The sequence below is a fragment of the Cynara cardunculus genome (genome assembly GCF_001531365.2).
Source record: "Cynara cardunculus var. scolymus isolate 2C chromosome LG 17, CcrdV1, whole genome shotgun sequence".
Classification (NCBI taxonomy): domain Eukaryota; kingdom Viridiplantae; phylum Streptophyta; class Magnoliopsida; order Asterales; family Asteraceae; genus Cynara; species Cynara cardunculus.
Genome location: NC_037544.1, coordinates 9365292 through 9378655, shown reverse-complemented (window position 1 = coordinate 9378655; position 13364 = coordinate 9365292). Strand labels below are relative to the sequence as shown.

Genomic DNA, 13364 nt, shown 5'->3' with positions numbered 1-13364 from the left:
CAATTAAATCCTCACTCAACGCTTTAGATTCTAAATGTGCACAATTAACAAACGACGGTGACACAAAAGAACGATTTGCACCCGAGTCAAATAAAACTTTGGCACACACTGAATTAACAAGGAATGTACCTGTTACCACTTCAGGGTGCTCTTCTGCCTCGCCTCTCGTCATCTGAAAGGCTCTCCCTTTTGCATTAGACTTTGCTTGTCTTATCCTTCCCCGTCCACTTGGATTCACACGATTATCCATTTGTCCACGACCTGTTGGCACATACCCAGATCCTCGACCTCCAGAATATCCAGATCCCCTTCCTCCAACAAAACCAGACCTTCGACTCTTTGCTTGTGGACAATCGGCATTTACAAGTTGAGATGAATTACAAGTAAAACACCTCCGCGTCATCCGACAGTCTCGAGCTATATGTCCTGGTTCTGACATTTAAAGCATACTCGAGATTCGGTATTGCAATTTCCCTGATGTATCTTATGACATCGGGTACACGCCCTATCAGTAAATCTTGAGATTGGCCGATTCAAATTTTTCATAAACCTCGGTCTACGGAAATCAGTTACTGTAGCTTCCCCTTTTCTTTTCTCTCCAACCTTTTCTTGTGGTTGTCGGTTAATATATTGTTCTAGTATTTCAGCTGCATCAACTGCCGCTTGAAATTTTATCGGATTTCTGGATATCACATATTTTCGAAGATTCGACTCCAGCCCCCTGATATATTTTCTCACTTTACTGTTTTCAGATATTATATAGGCTTTAGCAAACCTAGATTGTTCCATGAAAACTTCTGTATGCTGGCGGACTGACATGTTTCCTTGCTCAAGACGAAGGAAATCATCTTCCAACTTTCGTACTGCAGCTTCAGGACAATACTGCATTTTAAACTTAACCACAAATTCTTCCCACAACATGGTCTTCAAAATGTTCGGATTTGAACTGGATAGGACTTCCCACCAGTACAAAGCACTTGATCTTAAACGAGATACAACAAACATGACTCTGTCCTCTTCTGCACTTTTACTGATTTGCAGACTCAACTCTATCTCCTTAAGCCAACACATAGCTTTAACAGGATCACGYTCACCAGAAAACTTGGGAGGTTTACAAGCAAGAAACATTTTGATATCTCCTCCTTTTTGTACTGAGGACGAAGTAAAGGGTACAGATGTACCAGTTACCGGTGTAGTAGCTCCGGCTTCCTCCTGATAATCGGGATTTCTTACCACTTCTGGATTATTTTGGGTTGTACGCCCCAACAAATTCACCAAACTTTCTTGGAACTTTCCCAACTCTGCTGCCAATATTTTTTGGGTAATAAATCCGGGATCAGGAACATGTGTCCACCCCTTGCCCTTCCTCTTCCATGACTAGACATTGAACTTTCTTGAACCGACCGTTCATGTTCTTGTCTAATACCTCTACCTCTTCCTCGACCCCTACTACGACTTCATGTTTCTATCGTCATCATATTTTCCGGGTCCTCTTCTTGTGTTACGTTTCTTCTTCCCCGACCTCTTCCATAACCAGTAGAGGTCCTTTTTGATTGATTGGGATTATCTGCCATTTCTCAGTATCTAACTCTTTCTGTCACATTTAAACACACATGATTATTTTAATAATCAAAACATAATAACACATTTATCCTCAAGTCTATCCATAACTCAGATTATATCAATCATATATAATCTATCTTTCTCATAATAGGTTCAGCTATAACATATTCCCATGTTCATAGACCTAGTGAAACCTATTATCATAACTTCCGCACCTCTAGTTTAAGTCTTAGTATTTTGCAAATACCCAGATTCCTTAAACTAAGGCTCTGATACCAACTGTAACAACCCACATATTCCATGTACAGATAATCCACATCATTATACTTATAATACAAAATGTAACATCGTTCACATTATACAGATTAAGAAAAACTTTCTATAAATACATTTATGAATAACTAAATGYTATTCATTCTAAACKTTTCCCTTGCCCTTATCTTGCGAGRTATGATKACCTGCAAAACAGGTTAGTCCAACAACTGAGCGTTWGACCAAAAAGGTCTAGTGAGTGCATAAATCTCAAACAAATAAACACTTTCTAAAACAATCCGTTCAGAATCAAACCTGTTCAGATACATATACTCATTTATCTCTYTCGCGGTTACACCGCCATTACATCTCTYTCGCGGTTACACCGCCATTACATCTCTCTCGTTAGAATATATCAAAAATTCTAACACATTATCCGGATTTGAAGTCCGRTCAGCCTTGTCCGGATATGAAGTCCGGACAAACACTTATAATATTAAGAGGGTTACATTGACCACGCCTTGAGCGGTTTAAATACACATCCGGTCAACACTTAGGCGGTTTAAAATGATATCCRGACAACACTCAACCWGTTTAGATGAAATCCGGTTGCCTCTTGGGCGATTTAAAWCATATCCGGACMCCCCTTGTTCGGTTTAGATAAAACCCCGGACACCACTTGACCGGTTTAGGTGTAATCAGCATAGTATATTTCAAGATCCATAATAAAGTAGATATCAATGAATTGCATACCAGCAATTAATACTTAAAAGTGTAATACACTCACCTTAGAAATCGAATGTCCAAGCTTTGAATTCTCTTCTTGCAATCCGTATGATTCACAAAGAAAACTTTCCAAATATAGAGTGTGTGTAAAACTCTTCATCCAATTCAAAATTTCTATTTATAGCACTAAGGAAATGAGGTAGGCGGTGCCTCCAGCCGACCCCCCCCCCATTTCCCTTATACACATCCTAATCACTAACACACACTTCACACATTCCTATCACACACACATATATATTTATCTATATATATATATATATATATATATATATATATTCGTTCCAAAAATCTTAAATCAAAACTTGAAACCCGAATATTACAACATGTCTGTCTAAGCCAAAGGTTGTAATTGCAACAAGTGAGCCAAGGTAAAAGCTAAAATATTAATTCTGCCAGTGGGAATGAAACATCATGTCATCATAGCCAGGTGCTTAAACAATTATGTACATGTGAACATGTGAGAGAGAGAGAGAGAGAGAGAGGAATGGAGGGTGGATGCTGGTGATTGGGGATTCTTTAATCTTCTGTCTAGCTTGCCAGAGAAACATATATGGCAAGGTCGAGATTGATCTGATGTGATATTCCGGGAATGAAACAGTTTTGAAAGCTTTAGCAGCTCTTTTTGCAACCTTCTAAGATTTTCTTCTTTGTGTAATTTTGTTCTTCTTTGGTAGTTCCTTTCATAGGTAAAAGGGAAGGGGGGAGGGGAGGGCTAGCATCTAGATATCGCCTTGTTTTTCCCTTGTTATTGTTTTATTATTTACCATGTTTTGCTGATTTGTTCATGCATTCTCCAGATCAGAGATATAGTGCTGTTCTTCCTGAAGAACTGAAGTCAGGAAAGTGGAACGTTTACAGGTCTTTAGATATTCTCTGTTCACGTCAATTATTCTGCAATGTTATAGTTTCCCTTATTTTTCTGTGTTGATATAACTGGCATCTCACAAATCTGATTCCTGGCAGATCTGCCCGTTCTCCATTAAAGCTTGTCACCAGATTCCCTGATCATCCCGAGATTGAAACATTACATGAGAACTTTGTGTAAGCATCACAATCTTCTCCCCTAGGCACACTGCTTGACATATTGTGACCCTCTATGTTAGCTTTATGTTTTACTAGTTTTACTTAACTTAAGAGCTTGTAACCAAGGTTTTAAAGAATGAAAACGCGCCTCGAGGCGGTCAAGGCGTAAGCCCCAAAAATTAAAAGAATAAAATTCATAAATCCTAACACTTGTAAAAAAACATAATTTTATAGTTCCATGCCAAATAAGTAAACTATAAAGCCCATAATTCAATAAAACTACTTGTTATAAGTCAAAAATATGTACATAAATCAAAATATATATTTATATATTATAATTATAATATATAAATATATAGAGAACAGCTTATACAGAATATATATATATAAACAGATTGTACGATATATGTATAAACAGATATGTACATAAAACAGCATATCTATCTATATATATAAGTTTGAAATAATTCAGAATATATGTATGTTCACGAAGCAGGAAACAGAAATAAATTTAGAACATATGTATATAATACTAATATACACTGGATAGTATATATGTTACAAGTCCACACTGTTGGATTCCAACACTAAGTGGGAGAAGAAAAAAAGTATATATATATATATATATATATATAACTATTGTATTCCAGGACTGATTGGAGAAGAAAAAATTATATACATGTATGTTTATGATTGTGTGAGAAGAGAAGGAATAAAGCACTTAGAAATAAGTGCTACTGATGTTTAACTTATGGACAGTTGGACACCACTATGTACTTGAATATATACAAAATAGACCCACGTGACTCTATTTAACAGAGAGTGTGCCTGTCTCACCCTTTGACCTTACACATTTAACACGTACGCCCCATGAGAGGAGAAGGAGGCGTCGCCTCACAAAGGAAATTTGGACGCCTCGCCTCAAGGCGCTTTTGAGGCGCACACCTCTAACGTTTTTTAAAACGATGCTTGTAACATAATTGAATCATTACCTTCCTTGTAAATTGTAATCTTATAAAGTACTTTCACATCAGGATTTACACCTAAATCAGTAAACTTGGTTCCAAATAATATTGTATTTTCAGGCATGCAGTTGACACATACCCAGATTACAAGTACTTAGGTTCACGTGTAAGAGAAGATGGGAACATTGGAGAGTAAGTTTACCGTTAATTCACCATGTTCCATTCCATGTTGACAAGAGGGTACACTAGCTTATCAACATGTTTGATATGTAACTGAAGGTACAAATGGATGACGTATGGAGAAACAGCCACTGCTCGATCTGCAATCGGATCTGGCCTGCATTATCATGGATTATCCAAAGTGAGTAACAGTTTCCTGGTTGTTCTGAATGTGCCCTTCCATGCATGTTACTTAACGTCATATGAATTTGTACTTTCATTTGCATCCACATGGTCAAGTAATCACATTATTTGTGTTATTTTTTTTTGGAGCAGGGAGCATGTGTTGGACTTTATTTTATAAATAGACCGGAGTGGTTGGTTGTGGATCATGCCTGTTCAGCGTATTCGTATGTTTCGGTGCCTTTATATGACACTCTTGGTGTGTAAGTGTGCTGTCATAAATCTTCTGTATGATGTAAATCTTTAGCGAGTTCATAACCACTCTGCTTCTTCTGCAGGTCCTGATGCTGTTAAGTATATCATAAATCATGCTGATTTACAAGCCGTCTTTTGTGTGCCAAGTACATTGAACATTGTAAGTTTGATCTATGCCCACCACATTGATGAAACCATCATTGCAATATTACATTTGCAGACCATTTGAAAAAAGAGAAACTAAATTGAATAAAGATTCAAAAGGAGAAGGTAGTGGGAGTTGACATGGAGTTGGATCATGTCAGTATAGATGAACTTTCTATTTGTTTATTTTTTATGTGGAATGGCAACTTACAAATCTTTTCTCAACTTGCAGTTGCTGAGCTTCTTATCTGAAATTAATAGTGTACGCATTATAGTGGTATGTTTCAAAACCTCTTTGTAAATTTAGATTTATTGGTTATAAGAGATGGTATTGCTATATTATTAAATTGTTTTCCTCTTGTTCTACCATATTGCAGGTAGTGGGAGGGGCAGATGAACACCTTCCCTCCCTGCCGGCGACATCCGGTGTTCAACTTTTATCATATTCAAAACTTCTCAGTCAGGTTGGTTGAATTTGTACATTACCTGCTAGTCTAAAGGAGGCTGTTTGTTTAAATATCATGTAAAACTTACAAAAATTTACAAAAATTATTCCCAGTGTAATGTTAAACAAAAGTCAACTGCTAATTAATGTTGTTGGCTAGGCTTGTGGTTTCCATCATACGTTAAGGGTAGTGATATGATAGTAAGTCAGATGCACTTGAGGCAATGCTAAGGTTATAGTTTATAATGGTTCCTCATCATAATCTGGATAAACTTAGTAATTTGAGGGCCTGGTTGGTGAATAGAGAAACCAAAAAGTGAAATGATCTATGTCTTTGCATAAATATTACAACACTGGAAGGAAGGGGGAATGATCATGGGGTCATGCTATGACTTCTGGAAGTTATACCACCTAATAAACTCTTAAAAGGAGGTGGGAGAGAACATGGGGATAAAACAAATAAAAAATTACAAGGATAAAGGTAGGATGTAGGATCTGGGGGTGGAGGTGAGGGGAGGGTGGGATGTACGCAAACCTTACCTCTACCCAAACCCTAGGGAGTAGAGCGGCTGTTTCCATGAAGACCCCAGCTTGTGCCAAGTGTGCTGGAAATAGAAAATAAGAACATTCAAAAGGAACTTGAGAATAAGAAAGGCAAATAGGCTAAATTTTGAATTTTTTAGAAGAATCAACAACATACAAACAGACAAACAAAAGCAGGCACAAGAAAACATAAACATAATGGCAAGCTACATCATCCTCACATACATCTTTCACAACTCAAATGTTTATCATTCTTGTTCTGCAGTGTTATCCAGTATGACAGATAGGATTGCAACTATTATTTTTCTCTTGCTGATCATTCATAGATGTGCACTTATCTAATATCTTATGTTCATTATAATTGATAATCTTGTAGGGTCATAGTAATCCTCATCCTACTTGCCCTCCAAAGGCTAAAGATGTTGCAACCATATGCTACACGAGTGGTACTACTGGAACGCCAAAGGTAGCATTTTTAATTGGTTTTACATTGAATGTTTACAGGCTATTGATATGTTACTTTATGTCTTTGCTATGTACAGGGTGTTGTTCTTACACATGAGAACTTGATTTCAAGTGTTGCAGCCATGAGCCTGCCAGTCAAATTCTACTCCTCAGACATGTGTGCTTTTCTTTTATTAACCAAACTTATTGATTATCTTCATTCTTTCTCTTAGTTATTGTGCTTTGTTTATCTCAACAGTTACATATCTTATCTTCCGCTGGCACATATCTACGAGCGAGCTAACCAAATTATGGCAGTATACTGCGGTGTTGCTATTGGTTTTTACCAGGGGGTATGTGGCACATATTTAGTTAATATATATCAAACAAATATCAAATTGAAGAGGTCGGTTGCAGGTCAAACTGGTATTAGTTCGGTCTGATACTAGTTTCTCTTCTCTGCAGGATAATTTGAAATTGATTGATGACTTGGCTGTTCTAAGACCAACAATTTTTTGCAGCGTTCCTCGGCTCTACAATAGAATATATGCTGGGTATGGATTATATGAGGAAATTTTTACTGGTTTTTTTGATGACATCTTGAACAGGGCCACCCCTTCTTAATTTACCTACCCAATCCTACTAGGTTGACTAGCGCATTGCTCTTAGATTCGTATTCGCTCTAGTCTAGCTTATAGGTGATTATCAATCCGTCTTTAGATCAGAAGTAGATGCCTCTTCCAAGGCTATGTTTAGGCCTTTCTCGTATAAGCAGATGAAAGGAAGTGGAGAAGCTTGTTGGGAGGCTGCGGCCGCGGGACAACTGTCCAACGCTGGCGTTGTGCCAGAAGAAGAAGGGCCGGCGGTGGAAGCTTATCCTTGTTTGGATAACCAAGTAATCAGCAGAGATGGTGTTAATTGCATACTCCGCTGAGTTCTGCTTATACCATTACGCTCACGTGCAGAATCTTATCTTGAGCCTACCTTCACACCTCCATTACTCTTTAGGAGGCATCCGCCCCAGATAAACTACCCACCTCGCAGTGTCCCGCCCCAACTAGAGAGTGATTTGAATTTCGTTAAGTCCAGTTGTAGGACCACACCATTTGAAGGTGGGCGCTCCCACCCCGCCTAGAACAGTTACGTTTGACTGGGCTTACACACATTTGCTCACTTACGCTGTCCCCCCCAGCTCACCCTAGCCCCCACGCAAAAAAGGATAGCTTCGAAAGTAGGTAGGCTAGGGAGATGCTCAAACCTGGGCTGGATCAGTTCTTGGCACGAAAGGTTTTATCGAACATGATAAATTGAACCACAGGTAATCCCGTACTTCCGAATCCTTTGACGGACACCTAAGTGCGGAAAGACAGTGCAAGCCTTGTTATGCCGAAACCTAAATGTTAGAGCCATTTGGAACAGCTAATAAGACCATGTTCTACTTGTTATATATTAACTTTGCTGTGTTGGCTTTGTGTAGGATTATAAATGCTGTAAACACATCTGGGGTTTTAAAGCAAAGACTATTTAAGGCTGCATATAATTCCAAGAAGCAGGCAATGATGAGCGGTATGTCCACATGAGTAGAGGTTTTCGATGGAAACTGTTCATTAATACAATCTTATGATGCATACTTGATCTCTATATGTATATAATTTCCTTCCCCTTGCTCTGCAAACATTTGTACCTGCCATTCTTGTCAACGTATTGATTATTGCTGACTTGGTGCAAAATTAGGCAACTTTAATTGATCTAGACACTAGAAACATACCATTTTGATCAATATATGATGCGGATCTGCTTCTTTCGTGTATGATATCATACTTCTTGGGGTCTTTGTAATTTATTCTAGACAGAACATTAGTGCACATTGTGAAAAATGTATAGAAGCGAGTACAAATAAGAAGATAATTAGAGAGCGGGGTAATAGTCTACTGTCTTAGCTCATGCAATGTACGGAAGCACGTAAAGCAGTTATCTCATGAATGATTATCTTTTCTTCTAGAATACATTTATTTATTTTCTGATTCTCTTAAAGAAGTTTATTGGATTAGCTTTGCACTTCCGTTAAAGGTTTTTGTGTGTGCTAATACCTTTTAACATTAAATTATGCTGACTCATCCCTGGTAACAAGGGCAGTTTACTGTCAGTGCTGGATCCTCCATTTTGTTGCATAAGGTTCATAGGTTATCTTTATCATTTGTAGTGCAAGACTGCAAGATAGAGTTGATGTGGCATAGATAATGCAAATAATGAAATTTTCATGTACATATGCCACATTTAAGTATTATGAAAATGAAACTTTCTGATGTCAACCATATTAGTAATCTCTTGTATGTGGTCTAGGTCGGAAACCATCACCAATTTGGGATAGACTGGTATTCAATAAAATAAAGGCAAAACTTGGAGGACGGGTCCGTTTCATGGGCTCAGGCGCTTCACCTTTATCTCCTGATATCATGGACTTTTTAAGAGTGTAAGTTAATCATCTAACACACTGCTGCACCTCTTTCTTTGTCATTAATCTATCATCTACTGTGCTAATAATAATCACTTATCATAGTCCAACACGCATAATGATTTTGGCAGATGCTTTGGATGTTCGGTTATTGAAGGCTATGGTATGACGGAAACTTCCTGTGTTATAACTATCATGGAGGATGGTGATAACTTGTCTGGTCATGTTGGTTCTCCTAATCCTGCATGTGGTGAGTTTTTTTTATTTGTATTTATCAATAACCAGGAAATGCAGATGTGTAATTAAATAACTCCTAGTGTTAAAGATAGGGATGGGCAGAAGAAAAGAACTGGGCATAAGATAAGAAAAAGATTTACTAAATAAATAGAGGGAACCATACTGGATGCAATTCACCTGCTATTGGAATTTTACAAAATCTTTTGTATGGCGAATGTTCATTAGGGGCATTCTGTGCCATTCATGTGCAAAAGTCAAGCTAAAAGGAAATTAGTACCATTACTTTATCCAGTGATGCAACATGAAATACTCATAGAAGTTTAAGGGAATAGGTGCTCATAGCATGCAACAGAAATATTCATGGAATTTTAGTTTATTAAATAATAGTCTAAACATGAGATGGTCAAACCGTTGTTGCCTCAACTTTTACTTAAGCAATGCAACCTTCTTGCTCCATATACTCCCTTCGTGTGTGGCCACACATCCACCTCGACATCTGCATCTCTAATTCACTGATCTTGTGTAGACGTTCTCTTTTTGCCCAATAGCTGCCCAAAACATTATTGCAGGTCTTACCTCCATCTTATAGAAGTTTATCCTCAGCGTCGATGGAATTTTACAATCACACTCGACACAAGAGCTTGTCACATTCTATGTACAGCTTACCATCCTATAACTAACATCCTCATCAATCTCTTCATCCTTTTGATCTCAAATATTGGAAGATATCCTTCCTAACCACTTCTTGCCCCGATAGCATTGCTGAAATTGCAATCTATATGCTTGTTTTTTTTTGTAACTTTGGCTTAATCTAAAATATATAGATTCCAAATAGTGTTCTTTAAGACCTTCAAACTTGCACTAATACTTTGTGTAGTCTTATCTATCAACATTATGTCATTAGTGAAAAACCTGCACCATGATGTATCATCTTGAATGTCTTTCTTCTGCCATAACCCTAGGGTAATAAAGCAAATTACATGCTTTTGATCTCTCTACCACATGGTCATACATATCTTTACTTGCATTCCATAAGTTGCGGGGAATTTCTTATGCCTGCTTTACATTTCTCAGCACCTCATCAATTGTGTTACAAAATCCCTTCTTATTGCTGCTTAATCGATCGCCTAGCCATTAAATGAAACTTCACCTTTGCAGTAGCAACTAGTTGTTGAAATAATCTTTCCGAATAATGAAATTAACCAGTTTACCCTTTCAATTTGATTAATAAATCAAACGGTCTTGTAAAAATTGGATTCTGCCAAATTTGGACATATTTCTTCCCGAATTAGGATCAGCTTTCTATGTTTGTACCTTAAATATTTTTTTGCAGTTAGAACTATTATCATGCATAGTTATATGCCTGGATGCAAATTAGCCGACTGTGATTATTTCCAAGATAAAAAAGCGGGTTTTTAAAAATTAAAATTATTGGTCTTTTTCTGAAACAACTAATCTGTTGAACATTGAGGAACATGAAGCAGTGCAATTAATTACTTAGATAAGTGACTGTATACAAAAAATATAATCAACATTTGAATTTGAAGATTTTATATTTTAGAAGGAGCAATTTAATCATGTACTGAAGGTCTGCCTGATCCCCGTGGTTGGACTGTTGGCTACTTCTAAAGGTTATTAGGCAGTTGTCAGATTTCTTAAGAAGTTGTTACAAACAACAAAATCATAAACAAAGCAGTTGAATTGCTTCTATTTGATTCTTATTACCATACTTGAAAACTCCATGAGCAAGTTTACCTAGGGGGATATATATGCACTAATCATGTGAGCAAGTTGGTAAAATATTTTTTCAAAGAAAAATGAACAAAGAATTGTTCTTTTTTCTTAATGTCATAAAGTACATCTAAAGTTAAAATAATGCTACATACAATGGTTAGCTTTTAGTCGTCTGATATGGATCATTCTCCGGCCTAAATTAAACATTATGAAAGAACATCAGTTGAAAAATCTCGACACTTTGTTATGGGGAAATCTTAGGATATGGAAGAACTAGATTTCAACTTAGCAAGAGTTCAATTTTATATAAACTATCGGTAGGATCTAATTTGTCCTAACTTTAGTTTTTGGTGAGTTTCTTTTCAGAAGTAAAACTTGCTGATGTTCCTGAGATGAATTATACCTCTGATGATCAACCTCACCCTCGAGGAGAAATCTGTGTTAGGGGGCCCATTGTTTTCCAGGGCTACTACAAAGATGAAGTGCAGACGTTCGTAATTAGTATAATTTATTTTCTTTTATGGAAACAAATTTCAAGTATTGGTTGAACTGATTCAACTTTGACATAATTGTGCAGAAGAGAAGTAATTGATGATAAGGGATGGCTTCATACAGGGGATATCGGGACATGGTTACCTGGAGGTCGCCTTAAGATTATTGACAGGTAACCCTGGATTTTTGTTAAAACCTAAGAATAATTGTTAGCTAAAGTGTAAGTACCCTTGAATGCAGAAAGACTTTCTCCATAGTTAACATCTAATTTATGAATGCTTATTTTTGCTGGGATCACTCAACTCCATAATATGGGCTTTCTAATCTTCTTTATTGATGCAAACTTATTTGTACTTCGCATTACGTGCATCTTGAACGTGTGGAGAAAATGGAAAATTGTTTCACACCCGGGAGATCATGTATACGAACCTACTTATGGGCTTTAAACTTTTTGATGCTACATGCATAGGTTGGATAGTGACCTAGGCCATGTTTGGCAACCATAAGCTAGCTTTTTTGAAAAGCTACTTCAAGGAGCATTTCAGGTTTTTTTTTTTTCCAATTACGCCCCTTACATTTTCCTAATTCATTTTTTAAACATGTTCTTTTAGGTCATTTACATTATCATCTAACTTGTTAACTGTTTTTACAAAATATGACTGGTTTATCAATTAGCTTATGAATGAACCTTATCAGCCAACACCTAGTTTGCCAAACATATCCCTGGTTAGAACTTTAACTCGTAACAAGATGATGCTTTTGTTTTGCTTTGACTAGAATAAGTGTTCTCCCATCTTTATTTGCAAGACAATACTGTAATTTTATGATTGTGGGTATAGTTTCCTGATCTTATTCCCTTTTTAGAATAACAACTTCATGCTGGCTTTCAGTAACTTATCTGAAGTTATTTTTTTTATATTTGTGACAGGAAAAAGAACATATTTAAGCTGGCACAAGGAGAGTATATAGCACCTGATAAAATTGAAAATGTATATGCCAAATGTAAATTTATTGCTCAGTGTTTTATATATGGTAAGAAGATCAGTCATTGTGCTTGTAAACACCGTTGTTTTGCTTATTGAAACACACTGATCTGTCTCATTTCTGGTGTAATAGGTGATAGCTTTAACTCATCTTTGGTAGCTATCATCTCCGTAGATCCAGATGTAATGAAGGAGTGGGCTGCATCTGAGGGCATAAAGGTACTTTCAGTTCTGCTACTCTTTTCAGTCAAAACACTAGCATAATCTGTTCATCACCCCAAAATGATATAAAAGCTCTCAGGTAAATCAATGGAGCCACCTCGAGTAAATCGCAGTTACATTAAATATCTTTATCTCTTCTCCTGCCATATGAATGGAACCCACGAAATGAGAATATTAACGGGTAAAAATAACAAAGTTGTAATGGATTGTGTGTGTTTGCAGTATGATGATTTAGGACAACTATGCAATGATCCAAGAGCAAAAGCAGCTGTTCTGGCTGAGATGGATGCTGTAGCCAGGGAAGCTCAGGTGATTTGGTTATAACAATCAACTCCACTCTTGAGTTTGATATTTTTCGTCACACCTGAAATTAATATATATATATATATATACTAGAAGAGTACTCGCGCAATGCAGCGAGATACATCGTGTTTTTAATATTTCATTTTATTCTTTATCTCAGTCGATGTTATAATATG

The 13364-nt window shown here is 36.9% G+C and overlaps 1 protein-coding gene across 3 annotated transcripts in view; it reads left to right on the top strand.

Annotated features, from left to right (window-relative positions):
- LOC112500761 (long chain acyl-CoA synthetase 7, peroxisomal-like) overlaps window positions 1-13364 on the top strand; it is a 23457-nt gene that overhangs the window by 7816 nt on the left and 2277 nt on the right. The window contains exons 3-22 of one of the 3 annotated variants that reach the window (XM_025104336.1): window positions 3399-3459; window positions 3565-3642; window positions 4710-4781; window positions 4869-4950; window positions 5085-5190; window positions 5270-5346; window positions 5563-5607; window positions 5708-5794; window positions 6695-6784; window positions 6861-6940; window positions 7022-7115; window positions 7228-7316; window positions 8240-8328; window positions 9106-9235; window positions 9349-9467; window positions 11555-11678; window positions 11766-11852; window positions 12609-12712; window positions 12797-12882; window positions 13108-13194. In XM_025104336.1, the coding sequence (XP_024960104.1) occupies window positions 3399-3459; window positions 3565-3642; window positions 4710-4781; window positions 4869-4950; window positions 5085-5190; window positions 5270-5346; window positions 5563-5607; window positions 5708-5794; window positions 6695-6784; window positions 6861-6940; window positions 7022-7115; window positions 7228-7316; window positions 8240-8328; window positions 9106-9235; window positions 9349-9467; window positions 11555-11678; window positions 11766-11852; window positions 12609-12712; window positions 12797-12882; window positions 13108-13194 (1787 nt within the window). The remainder of the gene's footprint in view (window positions 1-3398; window positions 3460-3564; window positions 3643-4709; window positions 4782-4868; window positions 4951-5084; window positions 5191-5269; window positions 5347-5562; window positions 5608-5707; window positions 5795-6694; window positions 6785-6860; window positions 6941-7021; window positions 7116-7227; window positions 7317-8239; window positions 8329-9105; window positions 9236-9348; window positions 9468-11554; window positions 11679-11765; window positions 11853-12608; window positions 12713-12796; window positions 12883-13107; window positions 13195-13364) is intronic. The other 2 variants (XM_025104337.1, XM_025104338.1) reach the window with 2 other exon arrangements.